At 46.6% G+C, this 27677-nt stretch overlaps 1 protein-coding gene across 26 annotated transcripts in view; it reads right to left on the reverse strand.

The window, feature by feature from the left end:
- Nucleotides 1–27677, reverse strand: part of UBAP2L (ubiquitin associated protein 2 like) — a 756258-nt gene that overhangs the window by 187069 nt on the left and 541512 nt on the right. For 22 of the 26 annotated variants that reach the window (XR_011200008.1, XR_011200009.1, XR_011200010.1 and 19 more), the window contains one exon: nt 5478–5583. The exons of the other annotated variants lie outside the window; for them this stretch is intronic. Coding sequence is in view for 19 of the 22 variants with exons in the window: in XM_069218134.1 (XP_069074235.1) it covers nt 5478–5583 (106 nt within the window). In the remaining 3 variants the exon portion in view is untranslated. The remainder of the gene's footprint in view (nt 1–5477; nt 5584–27677) is intronic. 26 annotated transcript variants of the gene reach the window in all.

The following is a 27677-nucleotide window of genomic DNA, read 5'->3' on the forward strand; positions in this document are numbered from 1 at the left end:
CAAGCAATGCCTTTCTCTGAGGTGGGCTGCGAACCAAGATCATACTAGGAAATCTAGGAAGTCCTGCAGGACCAAACGACCAAAGTAGCCGTCCCGACGGACCTGACTGTCCAGGCACTAATATTTAGCAAACGTGTGCAGGGATGCCCATGTAGCTGCCTGGCAGATATCAGGACAGTAACTCCGCATGCTAATGCAGTGTAAGCAGCAGTTCGGTGGAATGTGCGCGCAAGCCCTCAGGGGGTTGCTTCTTGGCCAAAGTGTAGCATATCTTGATGCAAAGAAGTACCCATCGAGAGATGGTACGTTTTTGCACCACCTTCCCTTTTTTCGCACCCACATATCCAACAAAGAGTCGATCGTCCACCCAGAAATCGTTAGTATGATCGAGATAGAACTCCAACGCTCTTTTTGGGTCCAGATGGAGTCTCTCCTCCTCATGAGAAGGATGTGTGGGTGCGTACAAAGTAAGCAACGTGAATAATTGGCCTACATGAAAAGGCATAACCTTGGGAAGGAAGGAAGGGAGGGAGGCCTTTGTGTGCAACACCACAGACAAGCATGGGGGCTTTGAAGAAAGAACTTGAAGCTCACTTACTCTGCGAGCAGAAGTGATGGCAACAAGAAAGTCTTGAAAGTGAGGAGCCGCAAAGGGCAATTGTGCATCGGCTCAAAGGGAGTAAATGGGTGAGACATTTCAGGAATCGTTGACAATAGGAGACAAAGAGTGAGGGCTGATCAGGTAACCTAAGAAAGGCCGAAATAGCTGATAAATAACCCTTAAGGGTGCCCATAGCAGAGCCCTGATGAGCTAAAGAAAGAATGAACAAAAGAACCTCTGAAAGAGGAGTAGAGAGAGGATCAACAGATTTGTTGGTACACCATGCCACAAATTTATACCAATCACAGGCGTATACCATTTAGATGGAGGAACGTCTGGCTGCCAAGATAACACCTCAGACTTCGGGTGGAAGGTCAAAAGCCGTCAACTGCTGCTGCTCAATCTCCACGCATGAAGGCGGAGATTAGACAGCTTCGGGTGGAGAACCATCCCCGGCTGCTGCGACAGAAGACCCTCTTGAAGAGGCAGTCTGAGTGGAGGATCTGTGGCCAAGCTCAAGAGCTCTGGATACCATACTCTCCATGCCCAGTCCGGAGCCACAAGGTAACTTGGGCCCAGTCGTTCCTGATCTTCTTGAGAACTCTGAGCAGAAGTGTCTCCGAGCAAGTGCCGTCTTCGAAACTCAAAAGCGCAAAACAGCTGACATTGAGCGTTCTGTGTGAAGGCGAACAAATCTAACCAAGGCTCTCCAGACTGTTGAAATTTACCTTGCGCCACCTTCAGATGGATACGCCATTTGTGATCAGCTGTGCATCGATGGCTGAGTTTGTCTGCTCTGCTGTTCAGAGAGCCCAACAGATGCTGAACCACCAGTGTAATACTCTGATGTTCCAGCCATGTCCAGAGGCTAAGTGCTTCCTGACAAAGGTTCCAGGAGCATACTCTGCCCTGTTTGTTGCAGTACCACATGGCAGTAGTGTTGTCCATGAACACTTGCACTACTTTCCCTTTGAGAGAGGGAAGAAATGCTTTCAACACAAACCTGATCGCACAGAGCTCCAGAAGATTGATATGGAGGCCTATGAACTCCGCCTCTCCTATGTGGCCGCCCCAATCCAGAAGTGTCCCATCTGTCACTATGGATAGATTTGACTGGGGAAGGGAGAGGGATCTGCCATGGACCCAATGCGGATTCAAAAGCAGCCACTGCAGGTCTTTCGCAGTCCCCTTCAAGACCTGGACCATGTCAGAGAGACTTCTCTGATGCTGCACCCACTGGATCTTCAAGTCCCACTGCAGAGCCCGCATATGCCATCCGACATGGGTTACTAGCAGGATGCAGGAGGCCAAGAGGCCAGTAGCCTCAGAGTCCGTTTCACCAAAACCCAAGACAGAGGCTGAAAGACCGGAATCATAGCCTGAATATCTTGGTCTTGCTTTTTGGGAGGATAAGCCAGAAACTGCACTGTGTCCAGAACAGCTCAGATGAAAGGGCGCATCAGAGGGAGCCAGGTGTGACTTTGGCACGTTTATAATGAACCCCAGCATGTGCAGTAGGCTCGCTGTAGTCTGAAGGTGGGAGACTACTTTCTGGGGCGAGTCTGCCTTCAGCAGCCAGACGTCGAGGTAAGGGAAGACTGAAACCCCTAACCTGCTCAGATGAGCTGAAGCCATCACTTTCATGAACACCCGAGGGACCCTTGTAAGGCCGAAGTGGAGCACAGTAAAGTGAAGGTGCTCATGATCTACCTCGAATTGTAGGTAATGTCTGTGGGAAGGCATGTTGGGAATGTGGAACTAAACGTCCTGTAAGGCCAACGCTACCATCAAGTCTCCTGGGTCCAAGTCAGCAAAGACCTGAGCCAGGGTGAGCATTTTGAATTTCTCCTTCTTGAGGAAGTAATTGAGGTCCTGAAGGTGTAGGATAGGACGCAAGCCCTTGCATTTTTTCTGCACCAGAAAGTAGCGGGAACAATAACCACAACATACTTCTGGCGCAGGAACCTTCTCTACGACTTGGCCAAGAGAGCTGCGACTTCCTGGTGGAGAAGTGCCAAATGATCCTCTGAAAGATGTGTGACTGATGGAGGCTTGGCTGCTGGGGCAGATTCGCACAGAGGGAGTAGCCCCTTCAAATTGTCTGCAAAACCCATCTGTCCGTAGTGATGGATTCCGAGTGGGACAGGTGATGGCAAATCCTTCTGCCAAGTGGAGTGAGGGGACGCACTAGATGAGTTTGGAGGCTGCAGCGGGGGCAGGGGTGGACTAGGCAGACCCCTGGTTCCCTGCCCCATGCTGGATTACGCGCCCAAGGCCACACAGCAGCTGAACTGCATGGGTGGCATGGTGGCTTGGATGGGGACGTGACAGGGAGCCCCATCCTTGGCCATAAAAGCGTCGAAAGGCAGACTGTTGGAGGCGAGGGGCAGTGGAAAGGTGAAGGGACCGGAGCCATAGCCCGGGAGTCCTTGAACTTCTCCAAAGCTGAGTCTGCATTATCTCCAAAGAGATGGGAGCCATCACAGGGCATGTCCTTAAAAGACTGTTGGACACCCCCTCCCGAAAAACTAGAATTACACAACCAGGCGTGGCGCCACAAAACCACTGTTGTCGCAACTGATATAGAGAGTCAGTCGTGTTCACCCCACATCTGATTGTGAACTTTGCCGTTGTCCCATCGGTGACAGCTTGGGAGGCAGTAACACGGGCCTGCTCCAATATCTGCAGCAGAAGTTGCAGAACTATCCTAGATAGTGGGTATAGCAGCCCAAAAGGCATGAGGTGTTCACAGACTGCAGCGCGAAGCTGGAGAAAGAAAACATCTTCCCAAAATTGTTCCAGCCTTTTTGATTCTCTATCCGGAGGTGCGGAAGGAAATGCGTCCTAGGAAGAGGAAACTTGAATGACAAGACTCAGGTGTGGGGTGTTGGGACAGGAATTTAGGGTCGTTCTGGGCGGGCCTATGGCAGCGTGCGATAGTCCTGTTCACAGGAGCCCCTCTGCTGGTCTGGACCAAGTACCCAAGAGGACATCGGTGAGGGCTTCATTGAATGGTAGAAGGGGGTCAGAAGTGGAAGCCCCTGGCTGAAGTACCCATCAGGATATCTGACCTGAACAGTAGGCAACTCAAGGCCAAGGACCTCAGCCGCCCAAATGAACACCATAGAATATGTTGCTCCCTCCGCCGTAGCCACAGTAGGAGGAGACTGCATGCCAGCATCTGGAAAAGTGTCCAGTCCACTGGCCTCGCCCAACTCCTGTGCCCAGTCCAAATTAGGGTCCATCCTGGTATTCATATCCTTCCCAGTATTCGTACCAATAAGAAAAAGAGTCTGAATCCGACCTGGGGTGAGTAGGCCCCATTGAAGACAGATGGCGTCAGCCGATGCTGTTTCAACTCTGTCGGTGGGGATGAGGATCGGGTCAACGTCAATGGTGAGTATCACAGAAGTCGGGGTGTCGACAAGCACCGGGGAAGGTCTCAGTGGTACGACCAGTGTCAGTGCTGATCCTCAAGCGGATCCGGAGGGGACCTCAGTGGCCGTAGCAGCAGAACCTTAAAGTCCCCCCCACCGAACCCCTTGGGCCGGAAGACGCCGTATCGGGGTCGGCGTACCCAAAAATGAGGCACATGGCCTCATAAGACTCAGTTGGGCAGGGGTTGCTCCGGCTCCCGGAAATTCGGGGGACGCGTGGAGCAGACCCAGAAGCAGGCTCAGAAGACAGACCTTCTGCGTCGACATTCCTCATGCATCACATCAGTCGAGCGACGAGCTGAAGTTGAAGGGTGACTGGACCGCTTCGACTTCTTACCTTGGCCCAAGGATTTAGAGGACGAAGAATGGTGGTGGCTCTGCGATGGGTCTCAACACCTTCCCCTTGAGCGAGACTGGGACCTACGTGGAGTCGAGCACCAGGCCACCATGAGCTTGAGGGACTGCTCCCTCAAGGCCTTCAGGTGCATGGCCCAGCACTCCGAGCACAACTTCGGGTCATGGTGACTGCTCCAGGCATCAAACAGACACAGTGCGGATCTGTCACCGACAATGCAGTGAGTCTTCACACAGCTTGAAACCGGTCTTCGGGGACATCGATGCACCACAAAACTCACCAAGAAACTCAATAAAAGATTTGAAATCGGTCAAAAAGAGACCAGGATAGCTCTCTCCGGATCAGCGTGTGGCGTGTAAAGACAAGAACTGACATCACTGCGTTGAGGCAGTATCTATCCACTACTCCCGACGACATCACTGCGACTAAGGTGCAAACGACTCCCACGGAGTTGACCGCAACCACCTACCGATGCCCAAGGGTACTGCTCTAAGAAAACATTTCCAGATCCAGTCTGACGCCTGGGGGAAAATTCTAAGGTAAGGAATCTGCAACTATAAGTCTATCAGATAATCCCATTGCTGCTTCTTACTTAATACTTGAGCACGCATCTAGTTCAACACCCCCCTCCCATTAAGTGGTCCAACCTAGACTCAACCAAGAAGTAAAGCCGCATTTATCCACAATAAAACCTGGACTGTACATTTACTACTGCAGACAAAATGTGTGAAAAAAGGTGTAGCAGTCACTACCTTACAAATAAGCTGTATTCCACTAAACGTTCCACAGCATGGACTACTAAAAGCGTAAGTTTAGATGGCAAACAGAACGGCCTGTAACAAATGATAAATAGAATCCTTTCCTCAACACGACGTTGAAAAGGAACTTATTAGGGGCAGTGCGCTACATACATCTAGTCAGTCAATAAACATGACAATATACAAGCTTATATGTGTCCTATAAAGGGAGGGACGACTTAATAGGCAACAGCCTGAATTGATAAAGCAGTGAGATCAGTCTCCTTGTGACCTCAAACCTACGATGTAATCCTGAAAGATAAATGTGATCCAAGATTTCCTCTTACCAGTGTTGTACGCGTGGGAGCCGTAGGCGCCGGCCTGCTGGAAAGCGGCTGCGGATGCATTTACACCGACGTTCACACCATGCTGCTTGGAAGAGGTAGGAGGGACCTGGATAAGAGAGGGACAGACAGACTGAGCCTCTGCACAGCTTCCAGAGCCCTGCAGGCACGTCCCAAACTCCCCCACATCTAATTTTAAATGTCAGGACAGACAACACGAATACACTATTTTGGGGGCAACCTGCTCCCGATAACGGCGACAAAGAAGTGGGTCATCCAAAGTAAATGCTGATCAATGAGAGGTGAAACAATGCCACAATATTAGGACAACCACTAAATATGTAAATGTTCACAGTTCAGATTATCTGGATGTTTATCTTGTGTGCTACCCAAGAAAATCTGGCAAAGCTACAGATTAACACTGAACACTTCTTAACTGAAAGAAGGATAAACACATTATCCAATTGTTCAAGTTGGCTGGCTGACGTAGCCAAAGTATCTGACTAATCAAAAATTCAGCACATACTAGGCAATCAAAGAAAGGGAGCAGTATTAGGGATTTGTTAGCTGGGACAGCACACACTTTTAAACAAGGCAGGACAACTAGCCCACGACTGCTTCAGATAATGTCTTATTAATCGAGTCTTACTCACTAATGACAATACTCATACCAAAATAACATCACCAACTTAATCCACTCACACCCACACTTTGTTCATGTTAATCACCCTGAAAGCATAAACTAAAGGATTCCAATTTCATACATATTTATTAATTTACTTTTAAAAGTTATTTTTCGTTACTCAGAGATGGTATGCATGAAGGAAATACCGAATTTCCTTTATGAAAAAAAAAGCATAGTATTCAGGTTGTGTCAGAAAAAACCCCAATAGGCATTGTCTACATACCAATTCCACAACATTGTAAGTTTTCTTATAATAGTCTCTGCCTGGTACAATAAATAAATGAATTCCTGTGTTAAAGAAAGTTCATGTAAATAATCTTAAAAGACAAATGTGTCACTCTGGGAGCAATTCAGCCTAAACACCTTCATGCACAGCTCAATATCTTACACAGAGTGAAGGGATTATAAGGCCAGAGGCCATATTGACGATGACTAGTGAAATAAGAGTGTAGTGGCTAGCAAGTGGCCACAGCAACCGGGGGCCGATCAGGGCTGAATTTGTGTCAGGCTCTACTGTATATGTGCTACGAGCCTCAATGGTGGGATCTACGTAATTTCTGATTTTATTTGTGACAATGTGTAAAGTCTTGAGTAGTGTATTTAGAGGAGTTACGGCTGCGTAGATCACCATAACTGGCAAATGTCCATGTCTTTGTTTGGGATGACCATGATGTCCCTTAAAAGTTTCAATGTTTCCATAAAGTCTCCTTGGATAAAAACAACACACTACTTCCCTTTTATAATGTTTTTAAAAAGTGAATTTATTGAACAAGTTACTTACCTTCAGTAATGCATTACCTGTTAGAGACAGGATCTAGCCGCAGATTCCTTATTTTAGAATCTTCCCTCAGGCATGAGACTATCTGGAAATTTTTTCTCCAGCACATCTGCAAGTTAGAAGAGGGCATCACAAATCCACGTTGACGACGTGCACCGGATGCGATGTCAGAGTGAAAATAACTCTCTTGCCGACGTCAAATTTTTCAGTTACTTTTTTGTGCCAAAAACATGGTACCATACAGAAAAACTGCCTATTTAAGCACAGTGCTAAAACAAGAGACTCCTTTGTATAAAAAAAATAATTAAATTTCCAAATAATGATGCTAAATTCCAACATGGAATGTTTGAGACTAAGCGGAACATGCCACAAACAGATGTACACTGGGTAAGTGACATTTTCCGTTCAATGGCATGTGTAGCTGCAGATACACATGCTGTGCATGGAATAAAAAACAGTTCCTCCCATAAAAGCGGTGGTTAGCCTGTAGGAGTTGAAGTTGTTTGAAATAATGTTCTTAATATAACTTGGCTTGCTGTGCTGCTAAAACATCTACACAGTACTGTTTAGTAAATGTATGTGGTGTTGACCAAGTAGTTGCTTTACATATTTCAGCCATTGGTCTATTTCCCAAGAATGCTATTGTAGCCCCTTTTTTACTTGCGGAATGTGCTTTAGGTACAACTAAGAGTTGTCTTTTACCTTTAAGGTAACATGTTTGGATGCATTTTACTATCCATCTTGCTAAACCTGGTTTAGAAATGGGGTCACCAGTATGTGGTTTTTGGAAGGCCACAAATAACTTTAGTTTTCTGAATGATTGTTATTGTAATAGATTAGGGCTCTTTTAATATCTAATGTATGTAGGGCTCTTTCTGCCACAGAATCTGGCTGTGGGAAGACGACTGGTAGTTCCACTGTTTGATTTTTGCAAATGAAGCAAATAGCATACAATGTCTTGTATTGATGCTGAAAGAGGGGTAATTTGTATAGATTGACAGTAATACACAAATCTTTTCCATTTGTTGCATAGTACTACCTGGTAGTGGGTTTTCTTGCTTGCTTAATTACTTCCATACATTCAGTTGGTAGTTGTAGATACCCAAATTCTATGATCTCAGGAGCCAAATCGCTAGAATGAGTATGTTGGGATTTGGATGCCTGATCTGCTGTTTGTTTTGTGTCAACAGATCTGGTCTGTTTGGTAGTTTGGAGTGTGGTACTACCGACAGGTCTAATAGTGTTGTGTACCACGGTTGGCGTGCCCACGTTGGCGCTATGAGTATTAACATGAGCGTGTTTTGACGCAGTTTGTTGACTAGAAATGGAATGAGTGGGAGAGGAGGAAAAGCGTAAGCAAATGTCCCTGACCAATAGATCCATAGAGCATTGCCCTTGGATAGGGGATGTGGGTATCTGGATGCTAAGTTTTGGCACTTTGTGTTTTTGCTGGTGGCGAACAGATCTATGTCTGGTGTTCCACATTGTTGAAAGTATTGGTGAAGTACTTGAGAGTGAATCTCCCACATGTGTGTTTGTTGATGATTTCTGCTTAGAAAATCTGCCAATTGGTTGTGTATTCCTGGAATGTATTGTGCTAACAGGTGAATCTTGTTGTGGATTGCCCATTGCCAATTATTTTGGGCTAGGAGGTAGAGTTGGGACGAATGTGTCCCTCCTTGTTTGTTTAGGTACTACATTGTTGTCATGTTGTCTGTTTTGATAAGGATATTGTTCCGCGTGAGAAGAGGCTGAAAAGCTTTGAGTGCTAGAAATACAGCTAACAACTCTAAGTGATTTATGTTTAACTGTTTGTGTTTGGTTTCCCTTTGTCCTTGAATGTTATGATTGTTGAGGTGAGCTCCCCAGCCAATCATTGATGCATCTGTTGGAAGTATGGACTGAGGCACGGGGTCTTGAAATGGCCACCCTTTGTTTAGGTTTGTGGAATTCCACCACGGAAGGGACATGTATGTTTGGCGGTCTATCAACACTAGATCTTGAAGATGACCATGTGCCTGTGACCATTGTTTTGCAAGGCACTGTTGTAAGGGCCGGATGTTTAGTCTTGCATTTGAGACAATGGCGATGCATGATGCCATCATGTCCAACTGTTTCATGACAAATTTGACTGTGTACTGTTGGTTTGGCTGGATTTTTGGTAATATGTTCTTTGGGTGTTTAATGTGGCTCCTAAATACTGTTGAACTTGCGCTAGTTGTAGGTGTGATTTTTGGTAGTTTATTGAGAACCCTAGTGTGTGTAGGGTGTTTATAACATAACGTGTATGATATTGGCACTGTGTTTGACTGTTGACTTTTATTAGCCAGTCGTCGAGATATGTTGTCTTCTTATGTATGCTGTGACTACGGCAAGGCATTTTGTAAAATACTCTGGGAGCTGTCATCCCAAATGGTAACACCTTGAACTGGTAATGTTTTCCTTGTATTACAAATGAGATATTTTTTGTACGCTGGATGGATGGGTATGTTGAAAGACGCATCTTTTAGTTCCAGTGTTGCCATAAAATCTTATTGTTGTAACAGTGGGACTACATCCTGTAGTATTACCTTGTGAAAGTTTTCTGATAGGATGTAAAGATTGAGAGTTCTGAGATCTAGTATTGGTCTCAATGTTCCATCCTTTTTGGGAATGAGGAAATACAGGGAGAAAACCCCTGTTCCGCTTTGATGATGTGGCACAAGCTCTAAGGCTTGTTTGAGTAATGCCTGTACCTCTGTTTGCAACATTGAAATGTGTTGAGATGAGTTTGTGTGGTTTTGGGGGTATATCTGGAGGAATTTGTTTGAACTCTATGCAGTAATCATGTTGGATAATGGATAAGACCCAATTGTCTGTTGTGATGGGTAACCAGTGGGTGTGGAACTTTTGCAGTCTTCTTCCAACAGGGGAAGTGTGGTGAGGGAAGATGTGGATGAAGTCACTGTTTGGTATGCGTGGGTTGCTTTGAGGGCTGATATTTTCCTCTAGATCTGGGAAATTGTCCTCTGAAACCCCCCTTTCTGGTATTGTGTCTGGTAAGAGGGTTTGGATTGGGAGGTAGATGGCTCAGATGTTTGGGGTCTAAAGCCTCCCCTATATTGAGGCTTTCGAAATAAGCCTCTGTATTGAGTTGAGTAAAGCGCCCCCATAGCTTTGGCAGTGTCAGCGTCTTTTTTTCATTTTCTCAATGGCTGTATCAACCTGTGTGCCAAATGGTTGGTGTTCGTTAAAAGGCATGATCAGAACAGCCTGCTGGATTTCAGATTTAAAGCCGGACGACCTAAGCCATGCGTGTCACCTAATGATGACAGCCGTATTATTAGTTCTTGCGGCTGTGTCTGCAGAGTCGAACGCTGACCTGATCTGATTGTTGTTGACTGCCTGTCCCTCCTCTACTACTTGCTGGGCTCTCTTCTGTTGGTCTTTGGGGGGGATGCTGGATAATGTCTCATCTCGTCCCAGTGGGCCCTGTCGTATCTGGCCATTAGCACTGGGGAATTGGCTATATGCCATTGATTAGCTGCCTGTGATGCCACCCTTTTACCCTCAGCATCAATTTTTTTGCTTTCTTTATCTGGTGGGGGTGCGTCCCCAGACGACTTGGAGTTAACCCTCTTCATTGCTGCGCTAAGGTAGCTGTTGGGTAATAAAAGCTGGGTCTGAAGGAGGCGGCTTATATTTCTTTTCTACCCTTGGAGTAATTGCTCTTGCCTTAACTGGTTCCTGGAAGATTTGATGTGCATGTTTTAACATGCCAGGAAGCATGGGTAGATTCTGGTAGGTGGCATGAGTTGAGGACAACGTGTTAAATAAAAAAATCATCCTCAAGAGGTTGTGTGTGCATGGTTACGTTATGATATGCCGCTGCCCTAGCTAGAACCTGTGTATATGAGGTGCTATTCTCTGGAGGTGATGGCTTTGATGGATAGCACTCTGGACTATTGTCTGAAATGGGATCATCATAAAGGTCCCATGGGTCAGTGTCATCCTGGTGTGACTGTGCAGAGTGTGTGGGAGACTGCAGTGGGGGTAACAGGCGGTGAGACAGTTAGGTGAGGAGAATGAGGAGACTGGTGAGGTGAAAAATGAGGAGGAGGCTGAGGTTTTTGTCTCGGTTTTGGCACTTTAGCAGGAGGCTGGTCAGTTTCCAAATGTCCTTGAAAGTCCAGTTTCCTCTTTGTTTTTAGAGGCGGTGCAGTGAGGATATTGCCAGTGTCTTTATGAATTTGGATTCTGGGCTGTTTTTCATCAAAATCCTCCATTTGCGTAAGTTCTTCCGCAAATCTATGGCTTTCTTTCAATTGCTTGGAAAGTCTATGCACCTCTGTATGTGTGTGTTTTTTTCAGCTCCTTAGCTGGTTTTCTTCGGGATCGAAAGGCCTGAAGTAGTTGTTGGCCTCAGCTCCGAGAGGGATTTTCAGGGCTTCGATTCAATGGGCCGGTGCTTGAGGATTTCGGAGCCTGTGCCTAAGCAAGAGTCCAAAGGCTGCATTGGTGTGGCCTTTCTCGGTGCCGAAGATATTGCTTGGTCACTGGTAGTTTTCTTACAGGTGGAGCCATGGCCTCCTGGCAGTGGAGTCCCCGAAGCTTTGTATTTGTGCTTGGATTGGGTCGAGGCAAGCGTACTCACGTGCTGGCCCACTTATCGGTCTGTTGTTGTCGGACTTGTGCTCCAAGTTGGACCCCGAACGGAGACTGCGGTGTGGATCATCTCTTCTGCGTCGAGGCATTCGGTGCTTCTGGACGCCATCTCTAACCTTCGCGCTCTTCGGTCTCGCAGAGTCTTTTTCTAGCGGAAGGATCGGCAGGCCTCGCAAGTATCTCTCGGTGGAGATAGACAGGTTACAGACTAGATGTTGGTCCGTGTAAGGATACTTGGCATGGCACCGAGGGCAGAATCTAAACGGGATGCGGTCGATGAGGCTTCAACAAGACTTTTGGTCGGGGCGACCAAGCCCAAGTTGGGCTAGGGTGCCCCGAAGGGCAAGTGGAGATCTGTGTCCGCCGGTACTGAGGTGTCGATGATAGATGGTACTCGATCAAAAACAATACAGACCAATTTAGAGAGTTTGTAATACTTTTCCGACTCGAACAACCAGAGTGAAAAGAAACACGTCCGAAGCCGATGGCGGAAAGAAAATCTAAGATGGAGTCGATGCCCATGCGCAATGGAGCCGAAAAGGAGGAGTCACTAGGTCCCGTAACTCGAAAAGACTTCTTTGAAGAAAAATAACTTGTAACACTCCGAGCCCAACACTAGATGGCAGGACCTGTGCATAGCATGTGTATCTGCAGCTACACATGCCATCAAATATATATGTATGTATACACGCACATATATCTCCAAACTGTCAGAGTAATGCAAATTGCCTGTGACACCACCATCAGAGCAATAGTAGCATAATGTTGAATAAGATAGTAAGTATGGAAAAGAAACCTAGTTAGCACAGCTAAAAAAGGTTAGCACTCGGACCTATAATAAGAGTACAGACCCCTCTACAGAAGATCCAGAAAAAGTAGTGTACACTTAAACGGAAAACTTAAACGATTCTATATCAAAGAGAACCCACTGATCTATAAAATAAAATTGTATATTCTGTCTCGGGACAAAATGTGAACCCAAACCACTAACAACTAGAGGCAGTTGAAAAATGAAACTAGCTGTCACCTAAGAGCAACAACCATTAAATATAGTATTTAAAATGGTTTACAACACATAGGAGACAGTACAAATCTAGGTTATGAGGCAAAAACCTATTCCCCTCATGTACAAACATATGAGCATCTTCTCTAGAAAAAGTAGACCATTAGAGAGTTAATTCCTTCAGAAAAGATGGCAATCTTGAGAACGCAAAAGCGTCATACCCGCTAAAGGGAAACAATTTTCAAAGAACATGTATAAACAAACAAATGTCCACATGAAGGTGTAGAATAGCCAACCAAACTATAATGGCTCTTGTAGGAAAGTAGCATATTTTTAACACGGTTACCCTCACTTTGCGTGGTGTCAGTGTCTTTAGACTATAGTGCACTGGGATAATGCTATTCAGGACCCCAGTGTCTGTGCTCCCTCCTCTAAATTTGGTTGCTGGTAAATTTATACCCGAAAATTGGCAGACTGGTGCACCCATGTAAGTCCCTAGAACATGGTACTTAGGTGCCCAGAGCACTGGTACACCAAGGGTCTCCCCCATGGGCTGCAGCATGTATTATGCCACCCATGGGAGCATATGCAAACTGTCTGCAGGCCTGCCATTGAAGCCTGCGTGAAATGGTGCATGCACCTTTCACTTTAGATATAAGGCTTGCCTTATATCACAGTCACTGGACTTGGACACTAAGTCACTCATCTGGTAGGCCCCTCAGCCCATTTGCACGTCTCTAAGTGTGAGGGTACCCTTGAATGAGTGGGGTCCCCTACAAACTCCAGACTCCATTCCCTGGGATTTGTAAGTGTGGGGAAGCCATCTTAAGGTATGCAGTGGACACTGGTCAACAAGAGTGGTACAACTTCATAATGGCTTCTCCCAACCTAGGCATGTTTGGTATCAAACATGTTGGAATCATGCCACTACACCCATCCCAGTGCAAGTTGTATGATCCCATGTACTCTGGGGGTTCCTTAGAGGATCCCACAGTTGTGCCTGTGCAGAATTACAGGATCGGTCTGCCAGCCCACGCTGCTGCCGACCCCAGACACTTATGCCCTCCTGCTAACTCAAGCCGGGTAAGGCAGAACAAAGGATTTCTGGCAAGAGGTGTGCCCACCTCTCCCTTTGAAATAGGTGTCTATGGGCTGGGGTAGTCTCTGAGCGCCACTACACTGCTTTGAAGGGCACATAAGGTGACGACCTTGCATAATCTGGTTTGCACCAATTCAGGAACACCCGGTTCACTCTCTGGGAGGGCTCCCACTGCAACATTGTTTGTACAGCTTCTGCAAGATTTCAACAACATCCATGGCTGTGCATCCTCCAGGGTGACAAGGACGCTGCCTGCATCCAAGAAGCAAGGAGGAATCTCCCTTGGAGTGAACAAGTCACTCCCCTGCATCCGCAGGCACCTCAAGACAACTGGCTGGTGGATCCTGCTGACACACAGAAAACGAAAAGGCTCTGCTCACAGGTGGTGGTCCTGTGGTCCTCTCCGGGTCCAACTTGCCTTCTGACCAGCTTGGGAGACGGCAGACCCTCGCAGCAGCCACTGCAATGACCCCCCCCCCATGCACACACAACTCTTGCTCTTGCCAAGGCTTGTTGGCTCTTCCACCAAAGAGTATCTTTGAGCTCCAAGATGCCTCAGCACTCTGCAACTCCAGCTTCCATTCTGCAGCCTATGCGACGTAGAACTCCTGTTTTGTTGTGCTGCTGAGGCCTCTCTAACTTCCTGTGCCTGCTGCCAGTGGGTCACTTGTGGGGGCTCCTCTGACTCCAGCTGGCTTTCCTTCCTGCTGAAGGCCTGCCCTTACTTCCCTTCAAGGGAAGAGTCACTAGGACCTTGCAGGTCCTTAAAAACCTGCTGTCTACCTTTCATCAGCTATTTCCATTTGCCAAGGCTTGTTGGTGGTCCTAAAAGCCACTAACCGTCCTGCAATCCAGCAACTGCTCGTGGGCAACCGTTCTTCTGCATTCCCCTGGACTCCACAGCTAGACTTCTACCTTCACCGGCCTGCAGGAACGTCCCATCGAAGAGGGTGAGCATTGCCTACCTGCACCTCCTGGATATCCAGAGTGGTCTGGACACTGTTGTAGGAAGCTGGTCTTGTGGACACCTATGGTGTTGTCACCCTATATCAGATACAGGTATCCCCCATTAGTGAAGTGTAGGCATTGTCTAGGAAGCCAGGGCTCTGTAGAGGTAGCTGTGGATGAGCAGCCAAGACTTATCTAGGAGACATGCAAAGCGTATGCAATACCACTATAGTCACACTTGTGTACTTTATTATGGTAACACAAATACCAGAATACTAATAGGCAGTCCCCTCAACTGGAGGTAAGTAAATACACTGTTATATACACATTAGAAGTCAGTAAAGAGCATAAAAAGTAATAAGCATTGGCAAAAGTATGGGAAAACATTGAGGGCCCTAGGGGAGGGCCAAACCATATACTAAAAAGTTGAATGTGAAAGGCAGTCCCCCACCCAAGTAAGTGGAATCAGTAGAAGGGAGCTGGAGGAACTAGGACCCCCAAGAGGTGAGTACCAGAGTAACTCCCCTCAGGGACTAGGAGAGCAGAGGTAAGTACTTGGCTTTCCCCAAAACCAACAGGAGGTCTTTGGAAAATAATTATGCAAGACCCAACCAAAACTGGAAGAACCCAAAGGTGGATCCTGATGGAAGAGGACCTGCAAAGGAAGAGTACAAGGTCAAGTTCCAGCTGGAGTGTCCGGCTGTGGCAGGAGCCATAACCCACGCCTCCATGGAGGCAGGACCAGTTCGACGAAGAAAGTCAGCAGTGCAGGAAACTAAGTCCCAGAAGTGATGCAAGTGATGTCCCAAATTAGCGGTCGAGGTGCAGTCGGTTAGTGGTGCTGGAAAACCACCAGCAAGCTTTGGCAAATGCAAAAAGCCAAGAAGGTTTGCAAGGCTGACGAGGACCAGCAAGGTCCAGGGGGCTCGACCCAAGAAGGGGAGTCTGGGGTGAACCTCAGAAGTCAGGAGAGTCACAAGAAGAGGCAGCCCCCACAGGTAACCCACTGGCAGTAGGCACAGGAGTCGCAGTGAGGCCCACGCAGCACACCTGAATAAGAGTCCCTCATCGCTGAAGCAGCAGGCAGGAGATTTAGGTGGCACCCATGAACCCTAGAACTCAGATCCTGATTACCTATGAAGACGGACAAGAAGGACAAAGAAGAGTCACCCCCACAAAAGATGAAGCAACTGTCCCTGTACCATCCCTTCCACCCTGCCTGCTGACCTCTAGAGACTCTGCACAAAGACCCATCCGGCAGCTGCAAGAAACCCAGGAAGCCTGTCACGCTTCAAAAAAAAAAAAAAAAAAAAAAAGAAGACACAGACTCCAAAACAGCAAACCTGCTCAGCAACAGTGTCCAACAAGGACTATGCAGTGTGGAGACCTGGCACCTGAAGTGAACTCTGCACTGGACAACCTCAACCCAGTGAGAAATACACCAACAATGCCAGCAGGGCTCCCCAGCTGTCCTAAACCTGAGTCTCACCCCTCCTGGACTCATCCAAGTTGCCTGAAGCCCCTGGACACAGGCCCCATCTCCCACAGCCTGGGGTGAGAGAAAACCCGACACCTACAGCAACCACTGCCAACTGAGGAGGGCTACAGGTGACAATGGCTATCTCCTGGCTCACCTGAGCTCAAGTCAACCTTGGTTTACCACCTGCTGGACTCCCCAACACCTGCAGCCTCAACGCGCATATCCCCCCCTGACCGCAAGTACTCCAGGATGGTGAAACCCATCACCAAATGACATCCCTGCATCCATAGCCCCTGGGCCCTAGATACTAGGACCAACAGTGCACCTACCTTCCTGGACACTTCAAGACTTTGACCCATCTGCTTGTCATCCCTGACTGGCTTCCTAGCCAGAACCTGCAGCCCGTCTTTGCAAGCACCAAACTCCCATAGGAAACCACCTTACTGCACCCGGCCGACCCAGTGCAGCCCGGAGGGACCTGTTGGTGCAGTTCTGATCAGTGCCCAGTACTTACCCTAACTCCATGAGATTGGCATCTTAGGACATTAACCCTGTGTTTGCTGAACATGGTTTTTCCTGCATAGGTAACATCAAGAGAACTCTGAAACTTGCACTGTATTTTCGAAACTGCAAAGTATTTAGGCTTGAAAGCCTATTTACCTGATAAGTTATTTGGATTTGAAATATATGTAAAAATAACTATTATTCAAAATTGGTGTCAGATTTATTCTTGGAGTGTCGTATTAATTGCCTCTGAGTACAACAAATGCTTAGCACTACCCTCTGATAAGCCTAACTGCTCGTCCACACTACCACTAATAGAGCATTAGTCCTATCCACTTTTGCCTCTCCAATACCAACCTGGGATCTACTGGACTATCTGCAGTGTAGTTCGTTTTAGTGCACTATGTAGAGCCAGCTGCAGGGAGCTGGCCTGGTGTGTGGTGGGTACCTAAGATACTTACACCTTATACCAGGTCTCCCCTATTAGTGTAGGCAGTGTCCAGAAACCATGCTCTTTAGAGGTAGTTGTGGACAAGCAACCAAGGCTTATTTAGGAGACATGCAAAGCTCATGTAATACCACTGTAATCACAGCACTTACACACATGAAAGAAAACTGACAAAAATAAAGGTACTTCATTTTATCCATTATTGGATCTTTCATAAATTCACATGCTTGAATCATCCCTGAAGTGGGAGTCCCACGGTATACTATAAAAGCAGTAAGCAAAAAAATTCCATAGGCTACAATGCTAGCAAAATCACACATATAGCCTATCCATGTCCTTTTGTAAAAAAAGAACCAAACTTGACTCATGACCAATCAGGCTCCAGCACCCTGTAGAATATTCCCCAAAGAGGCTCATTCCCTCAGATTTTCTACCGCATGTCGTGTGAAGGGAGTCTCCCTGAGCTCTGCTCAGTTTTTTCCTCTCAAGAAAGATTTTTCTTCAGAAATGTCTGGTTCTTACAGAAAAGGCTTTTTCCACCCTTGTAAGACATGTGGCAAGAAAAGGCTGCATGTGGATGATCCACATAAGGGCTGTTTATATTGCTTACATCCTGTACATCAGGTAAAAGATTGTAAGATGCTGCACCTTCTCTGCGAAGACCCTTAGAGACAGACGGAAGACTGTTAATCTGGTTACAGCCTAAATCCTGCACTTCTGGTTAGGAGAGTGATTCAGAAAGGCCTCATAAAAGGGCCAGATCTGCAGACCTGGGGCAGACTGAAAAATCCCGAAAATAAGCAGCACCATAAGGAGGCTGCCAAGGACATACAAAGCTCAATTTCATCTGAGCCATCCTTTCCTCGTCGCAAAAAGGAGTCCTGTCACCATTCTCCATCAGAGCCTTCCACTTCTAGAAAGGTTTCTCTTAAATTCAAGTCGACGACGACACTACTGTTGGCGACTGAGACTATCGTCGACAACAAGTTTCCACAGCTACCGTCTCATCGACAAGACCGGCATCGACTGCAACCACATCAGCGTCTGTTATAAAGGCTCAGACTCCTTCTGTTAGAGTCACGGATAAGTCGCATCCGCCAGGAAAATCGCATCCACTTAATCTTCACTTGCTACAGCAAGAGGTTTTCCTAATGCTTTCCAAAGGGGCGATACAGGAGGTCCCTGTGCACCACAGGGGACTCATTCTATTCCTGGCTCTTCCTAATAAGGAAAGAGCCGGGGGAATGGAGAGCAATCCTAGATCTCAAAAAATGTAACAAGTTTCTAAAGAAACAATCCTTTCGTATGATCACATTGATATCCTGCACCTGCTGAACACTGGAGATTACATGACATCGTTAGATCTCCAGGATGCCTATTTCCACATAACAATACATGTAAAGCATCGCAAATATCTCCGCTGTAGCCGGTACCCATTATCAATTCAAAGTCCTCCTATTCGGCTTAAAGTCAGCACCAAGAATCTTCATGAAATGTCTCGCTCTGATAGCAGCTTTCCTCCACAAGGGTTTTCAAGTCTTTCCATATCTGGACGACTGGCTGATAAAAGCTCCCACATCACAGCTGGTGTCCGAAGCTACTATCGCCTGCCTAGTACTATTTCACAATCTAGGTCTAACAGTAAACTTTCAACAATCATTCACTCTCCCAACACGCAAGATAGTCTTTTTAGGTGCGAAACTCAACACCATCAAGAGCAAAGCTTCTCTCTCAAGGGCGCGACAACAGAGTCTGTCCAACATGGCTATCAAGGTCTTAAAAAGAAGGTCCGTTTCAGTTTGGACGTTCAAGTCACTCCTAGGCATGATTTCCTCATTGATCACCTTAGTCCACTTTAGGAAGTTGGCTCTGTATGCACTATTTCAAAGTAAGGAATAGTATGCACAGAGTCCAAGGGTTCCCCTTAGAGGTAAGATAGTGGCAAAAAGAGAATACTAATGCTCTATTTTTTAGTAGTGTGGTCGAGCAGTAGGCTTATCAAAGGAGTAGTGTTAAGCATTTGTTGTACATACACACAAGCAATAAATGAGAAACACACTCAGACAATTCCAGGCCAATAGCTTTTTGTATAGAAAAATATATTTTCTTAGTTTATTTTAAGAACCACAGGTTCAAATTTTACATGTAATATCTCAACTGAAAGGTATTGCAGGTAAGTACTTTAGGAACTTTGAATAATCACAATAGCATATATACTTTTCAAATAAAACACATATAGCTATTTTAAAACTAGACAGTGCAATTTTCACAGTTCCTAGGGGAGGTAAGTAATTGTTAGTTCTTGCAGGTAAGTAAACCACCTACGGGGTTAAAGTTTGGGTCCAAGGTAGCCCACCGTTGGGGGTTCAGAGCAACCCCAAAGTTACCACACCAGCAGCTCATGGCCGGTCAGGTGCAGAGTTCCAAGTGGTGCCCAAAACACCTAGGCTTCAATGGAGAAGGGGCTGCCCCGGGTCCAGTCTGCCAGCAGGTAAGTACCCGCGTCTTCGGAGGGCAGACCAGGGGGGTTTTGTAGGGCACCGGGGGGGACCCAAGTTAGCACAGAAAGTACACCCTCAGCGGCACGGGGGCGGCCGGGTGCAGTGTGCCAACACACGTCGGGTTTTCAATTGGAATCAATGGGAGACCAAGGGGTCTCTTCAGCGATGCAGGAAGGCAAGGGGGGGGGGGGCGCTCTCCTCGGGGTAGCCACCACCTGGGCAAGGGAGAGGGCCTCCTGGGGGTCACTCCTGCACTGGAGTTCCGATCTTTCAGGTCCTGGGGGCTGCGGGTGCAGGGTCTTTTCCAGGCGTCGGGATCTGGGAGTCAGGCAGTCGTGGTCAGGGGGAGCCTCGGGATTCCCTCTGCAGGCGTCGCTGTGGGGGCTCGGGGGGCAACTCTGGCTACTCACGGTCTCGTAGTCGCCGGGGAGTCCTCCCTGAAGTGTTATTTCTCCACAAGTTGAGCCGGGGGCGTCGGGTGTAGAGTTGCAAGTCTCACACTTCTGGCGGGAAACGCAGTTTTTCTTTAAGTTGCTCCTTTGGAAACAAAGTTGCAGTCTTGGGTGAACAGGGCCGCTGTTCTCTGGAGTTTCTTGGTCCTTTTAGAGCAGGGCAGTCCTCTGAGGATTCAGAGGTCGCTGGTCCTGGGGAAAGCGTTGCTGAAGCAGTTTCTGCAGAAGGGGGGGAGACAGGCCGGTAGGGCTGGGGCCAAAGCAGTTGGTGTCTCCGTCTTCTCTGCAGGGTTTTTCAGCTCAGCAGTCCTCTTCTTCTTAGGTTGCAGGAATCTGAGTTCCTAGGTTCAGGGGAGCCCCTAAATACAGAATTTAGGGGTGTGTTTAGGTCATGGAGGGCAGTAGCCAATGGCTACTGTCATTGAGGGTGGCTACACCCTCTTTGTGCCTCCTCCCAAGGGGAGGGAGTCACATTCCTATCCCTATTGGGGGGATCCTCCATCTGCAAGATGGAGGATTCCTAAAAGTCAGTCACTTCAGCTCAGGTTGCCTTAGGGGCTGTCCTGACTGGTCAGTGACTCCTCCTTGTTTTTCTCATTATCTCCTCCGGCCTTGCCGCCAAAAGTGGGGCCGTGGCCGGAGGGGGCAGGCAACTCCACTAGCTGGAGTGCCCTGTGGTGCTGTAACAAAGGGGGTGAGCCTTTGAGGCTCACCGCCAGGTGTTACAGCTCCTGCAAGGGGGAGGTGATAAGCATCTCCACCCAGTGCAGGCTTTGTTACTAGCCACAGAGTGACAAAGGCACTCTCCCCATGGGGCCAGCAACATGTCTCTAGTGTGGCAGGCTGCTAAAACCAGTCAGCCTACACAGGTAGTTGGTTAAGGTTTCAGGGGACACCTCTAAGGTGCCCTCTGGGTTGTATTTTACAATAAAATGTACACTGGCATCAGTGTGCATTTATTGTGCTGAGAAGTTTGATACCAAACTTCCCAGTTTTCAGTGTAGCCATTATGGTGCTGTGGAGTTTGTGTATGACAGACTCCCAGACCATATCCTCTTATGGCTACCCTAAACTTACAATGTCTAAGGTTTGGCTTAGACACTGTAGGGGCACAGTGCTCATGCACTGGTGCCCTCACCTATGGTATAGTGCACCCTGCCTTAGGGCTGTAAGGCCTGCTAGAGGGGTGACTTATCTATACTGCATAGGCAGTGTGAGGTTGGCATGGCACCCTGAGGGGAGTGCCATGTCGACTTACTCGTTTTGTCCTCACCAGCACACACAAGCTGGCAAGCAGTGTGTCTGTGCTGAGTGAGGGGTCCCCAGGGTGGCATAAGATATGCTGCAGCCCTTAGAGACCTTCCCTGGCATCAGGGCCCTTGGTACCAGGGGTACCAGTTACAAGGGACTTACCTGGATGCCAGGGTGTGCCAATTGTGTAAACAAAAGTACAGGTTAGGGAAAGAACACTGGTGCTGGGGCCTGGTTAGCAGGCCTCAGCACACTTTCAAATCAAAACATAGCATCAGCAAAGGCAAAAAGTCAGGGGGTAACCATGCCAAGGAGGCATTTCCTTACATCCACCTAGTAAGGTTGAAAATGAGACCATTATAGGAGGAACTGCAGCTACAATGGACTCTATCTCAAGGATCCTTTGAGGATTCAATCAATATTACACCAAGGATGGCGGAGACACTGCTGTGGCGGTCCCAGACCGACCATCTCTCTCAGGGATTGACCTTTCTGACTCCAATGACAGATTTCATTATCACAACGGACGCTTCATTGGAGGGCTGGTGAGGTCATCCGCAAGATGTGCATTCAAGGGAAATGGTCGATTGTGCAGAGAAAACTGCATATAAATCTGCTAGAATTAAAAGCAATTTTTCTTACACTCAAAGCGTTCCTTCTGCGGATTGCAGGATCCTCTGTGTTGGTCCACACAGACAACACTACAAGCATGTTCTACATCAACAAACAGGGAGGAACAAGATCTCTTTCCCTCTCACAGAAGCTCAATCTGTGGGAATGGCACAAGCTTCACAAGATTTGTCTGAGAGTGGAATACTTTCCAGGTGTCAACAACGCCCTAGTGGACTCTCGGCAGGACGGCAGACAACTGCCACGAATGGGAACTCGATCAGAGCGAGCTAGACAACATCTTTCTGTGCTGGGGACCCTGGATCTCTTTGCCACCAATTAGAACACCAAATGCCAATTTTATGCCAGTCGGTACCCGTTCCCTGCGTCTTGGGGGAATGCCCTTTCGATGCGATGGTCCGGGATCTTTGCATACGCTCCCCCCCCTTCCCATTGATTCCCAGGCTCCTGAAGAAGATGAAATCAGAGCGTTGCAAGCTCATACTCATAACACCTAAGTGGCACCTAAGTGGCCCAGACAGTATTGGTACACAGAACTCGTATCAGTGGCCAATCCCTTACCTCTGCCCAGCAAGCACAACCTTCTAACGAAGAGTCAAGGTCAGATATTCCATCTAGACCCAGCATCTCTCCAATTGCACGCATGGCTCCTGAATTCCATGAATTTCAGAGCATTAGCATCGATGAAGAATGCAAAGTAATTTTCTCTAGGGCACGAGCTGTCAGTACAAACAGGATTTACAGGCTCAAATGGAAGAGGTTTTGTATCTGGTGCCATCAAAACAATTTGCATCCGTTAAAAGTCTTGCCATAGCAAATTATATCATACCTTTTCACTCTGTCAAAGGCTGGGCTTGGTCATGCATCTGTTAAAGTCCATTTGGCTGCTATATCATCTTATAAATGCTCTGCGAACTTTGGCTTTCTTAGAACAAACCAGAGATACATCCCTACGGTGCCTTCATCTTTTCATTTGAATGAACCAGTGACATCAAGAACCTTCTTCCTGAATCCATCAACAGTGGCATAAAGGACTCTCCACGCACTGGATATCAAAAGATGCTTGAAGTTCTACCTTCAGCATACTAAACAGCTCCTGGAGACAGACAAGTTCTTAGTCTCATATGCCCAAGGCCGTCAGGGTACAGGAGTCACTAAGGCTACGATAGCTCGTTGGACTGCATCCACCATCCAGTTTTGCCACACAAGGTGGGAAAACCAATAACTAACCGCCCGAAAACACATTCTACAGGGGCAATTTCCACAGCGGCTGCTCTATTTCAAGGGATCACCTTAGACAAGATATGTCAGGCTGCAATGTGGAAGACTATGCACTCTTACATTACTGTTTGGAATCAACACAAAGAGCTGAGTCTCTTGTTGGACAGGTGGTCCTACCTCATCTTTTTCACTGAGGTGAGATTTTTCCTTGAATGAGTATACCTAATTCTATATTCAATAAGTTTATAATTCCTATGCAACTATTGTTTGACATGTTTCACTTTATAGACGTAGATATAAATAAATATATATATATATATATATATATAATATATCTAGCTTGATATAGATATGTTATATAGTTCAATATTCAGAAGGATTACAATGCTCACACGGTTATTATGAGTACTGCTGGCTTTTCAGATTCAAGCATGTGGAATTTATGAAAGATCCAAAACTGGATAAGAAAACAAGTTACTTACCTGTAACTACAGTTATCCAGTATTGATATCTTTCATAAATTCACATGTGTCCCACCCTCCTCCCCTTTGAGGCTCACATTTCCTTTCCATTTCATACTCTTCACTCTAGTGCTAGAAAATCTGAGGGGATGAGCCTCTTTGGGGAATATTCTAGAGGGTGCTGGAGCCTGATTGGTCATGAGTCAAGGTTTATTTTTTTAAACAAAGGACATGGATAGGCCATATGTGTGATTTTGCTAACATTATAGCCTATGGAAATATTTTGCTTATTGCTTTTTATAGTGTACCGTGGGATTCCCACTTGGACGACTGGGATGATTCAAGCATGTGAATTCATTAAAGATACCAATACTGGATAACTGTAGTTACAGGTAAGTAACTTGTTTTCTTAGTGACAATTACCAAAAAGTACTAGAGATGCAACCCTCCAATAGGAGGTAACACACTAGATATGTACACTAATAATCAGAAATAGACATAAAAAGCAGTAGAAAATAGTGCGATAGCAATAGACAATAGTGACCCAAGGAGAAGCCCAAACCATATGCCAATAAAATGGAATGCGAATGTAGGACACCCACCTAGATAAGTGGTATGTGTAGAGGGGAGCTGGAGGAACTAGGAAACCCCAAAGTAAAGTAGCACAGTGCCCCCCGCGACCAGGAAGAAAGGAGTAAGTTACTGGATTTTCCCAAAAGGACTAAAAAGATGATAATGCAACACCCAGACAAGAAAACAAGAAACCAGCGATGGATTCCTGAAGAGAAAGACCTGTGGAAGAAGGGGACCAGGTCCAGAAGTCACAGAAGTGTCTGGTGGGGGCAGGAGCCACTACCCATCTGTCTGTGGTTGCAGGAGTTGGTCAACATTAGGACGAAGACGGTCAGCAATGCAGCCCTGGAGTCGGTGGAGAGTTCCTGGAGGATGCAGTAGACATCCCACGCCGGATGGGAGATTGCAGTCAGTCAATAACGTGGAAAAGCCACCAACAAGCCTTGGCAAAGCTCAAGTTGCAATGAAGCTGAAGTGGAGCTGCCGAGGACCAGCAAGATCCAGGAGGACTCAACCCAAGGGGGCAGTCCTGGGGGAACCGTCAGCAAGGCAGAGAGCCCACAGAAGAAAAGGGACTCACTAGGCAGATAGGTTGCTTCAAAGGTGGCCTTAAGGCACCATGCATGGTTTAGAATGTCTGGCTTTTCGGGGAGATGTCCACTCTACCCTTACAGACAAGCCTTTTGGCAACCATCTCTTTGGAGACAAAGTTGACTTTAAGGAGTCTGGGCTACAATTATGCCTTGCAGCTTCCCCTTGCCAACCTGTCTGCTTCTCACAGAAGAGGCTCCCAACCACGTCCATTCCCCTCCAGCCACTGAGCCGAGCATGCCGCCCAGCCTCTGAGACCAGGACGTGGTTTCCAACATCCTCACCATCACCTACCCTGCTGGCAGTCCATGTAATCACAGTAAATACAGTAACTACACCTTCAAGAGGAGAACAGATCCTATTTTAACTTTGACTGGGTGGGACGAGGGGGGGTGGGGGGAGAACCCACAAACAAATATTGGGCTCTCTGGAACTGCTTACAATTTTTTCTCCACCTTAGGTCTCTGCAGTATTTTACCACCTGGTCTTGGAAATTCTCAGATGAGCCATTAAACATTGCTGTAAGCGATAGGACGAGTAGTGTAGTATGCGTTTTATTTTTTATTTTATTTTTTATGAGTATAAATGTAAGAATTTTCTTACTCTTTCTCAGCATACAATTATACTTTATGATTTCTGGCGGCCTGAGTAATAACTGCAGGTAAAGCTAGAGGTGTCATCTAGCAGAGAACTCCTTACAGGATAAGGTTCCAAAGAATCTTGAACACCCACTCTATAACCCTGCCATGCATCTGGTCTAATTGATCTAGAAAGCAGTAGCCCTTTCTCATAATCTGAGGGAACAATGTCACTGCCACATCACAGCCCACCTGAGACCTGCATCGGCTCCCAGTCAACAAGAGAATCACCTTCAAACTCCTCACCCATGCTCACAAGGCACTGCACAACAATCAACTAGAATACCTCAACAGATGGCTCTCCTACACCCAGACAGCTTCGCTCCGCGACATTGCGCTCACCACCGTCCCATGCATCAGCAGAACCACCACCAGCGGCAGATCATTCTTGCACCTCACTGCCAAGACGTAGAACACTCTTCCCACTCACCTGCGTGAGACCAAGGACCTCCTTACCTTCAGGAGACTTCTCAAGACTTGGCTGTTCGAGCAGTAGTAGCCCCCCCTTCCCCCTCGCCTTGAGACCCTCACAGGTGAGTAGCACACTTTACAAATTCCCTCACTGTTTGATACAAAGGGTGGTTAAGAGGGCTGAAGTGATGTTACTGGTGTAATATCAATGCTCTATTTTTAAGTAAAGGGATGGTCTGATATCTTCCTAGTAAGATTTTTCAAAATCAAGTCTACAAACTTAGTGGTGGCCTAGAAACAATGCACACTATGTCTCATGGGTTTCAGTGGAGGAACAAGGCATATTGAACCCAAAAAAACCTTAGAAAATAAAATAAGCTGAACTGTATTAAGCGCTACAATAGGCTGGATTGCGTAAAGCTTATCTACAGCTACACCTAGCACAAACTAATTTTTCAATGGCAAACGAATCACAATCCATAGAGGGTAGGTAGAGGCTCCACATTGGCAACCCGTAAGGGAATTCTAGCAGCTCAACAAAGTCTCATCCAGGGCCTGAAAAAAATATGAGTACATCACATCTACCCTGATGTAACTCCACTGGGTCTCCTTGCCAGCCCACATCTTCACAACTAGCAGCATCATTTACAAAGCCATCACAACCATCACATCCACTTTTCTTGCAGACAAGCTCACCATCTCTGGTGGTCTCAGCACATCAATCACCAGGACACAGACTAGAAGTGTAAAAAAAAGAAAGAAAAAAAAACTGGCATGCCTTTATCCACTATGCACCCAGGATCTGGAACATCCCCGTATCCATCAGGTCCACCTGATTAACCATACTGAGCCGATCTTTTTTGTGAATTAATCTCAAGGAGTACCCATTCTGAACAGCTTTAAGAACAAACCTGCCTCCTGTTATCCTTTGCCACTCTTTACTTCATCTGACCTGTATAGCAGATCATTAAAGACAGACATCTTTACTGTGTCATGATTTTAATTTGCTACATATAGAAACAAATTAATCACACTAGCTCAAGAATTAATTCTTCCTCCAAAGAATGGAAGACTTCTAATCAACACAGTAGGAAGTGATGGGCAGTTTTGCACTGGAGCTTGTTTTGAGCACATATGTTAGCTAACTGCTCTGAAGCTGAAAGATGTGACAGTAGCTGTTCATTATGCCACCATTTCTGACAGTGTTGTGAGGTACAATACCTGAAAATTGATTGTGTATGGGAGTTGCAGAGGGCTCACTTCCATGAGAGTTGAGTGGGGTTCATTTTCAACTGTTAATGGATGTAAAAGATTGTGTTTATGAGGCTAAAATAGAATAGAATGAAGGGTTAGCTTAACTGCACTCACATTCATGAACTGATACTGTGTTTTCACCACAACCAATGCCTTATCAATTCGAAATCCTGTTGACGCGCTTTGGTCTTGAAAAGAAGGCATGTGCCACAACTACCCTAAACTGCAGGATAAAGAAAGAAAAGACACCACACGGCTGGAAACATGTTACCAAAAGAGACTCTTTAAAGAAAGCAGATGCCCAAAGGTAGTGCTGGTAGATTGTTTATCAAACTTTTCTTGCAGTTAAGGCATGCATAGGTGGGCAAAAACCTTTTAGCCAAAGAAATTCCTCAAGCACAGGGCTGAGTTTAAGACAGAACGGAAATTGCTCGTCTTTAAAGAGAAATTAAATTTCTGAGCTCATATTGAAGTCTCGCTGAAACAAAGGTTTGGCTTATGAAGAAAAAGTTACTTATCTTAATTAACACCCTTTCCGGTGGATACTATATCTACCTTCACATTCTTTGTCTTTTGAATACATTTCTCAACTTCAAGTATCCCAGGTGCCAATCTGTATTCAAAAACTCTT

The sequence above is a fragment of the Pleurodeles waltl genome, chromosome 12, assembly GCF_031143425.1.
Source record: "Pleurodeles waltl isolate 20211129_DDA chromosome 12, aPleWal1.hap1.20221129, whole genome shotgun sequence".
NCBI lineage: Eukaryota > Metazoa > Chordata > Amphibia > Caudata > Salamandridae > Pleurodeles > Pleurodeles waltl.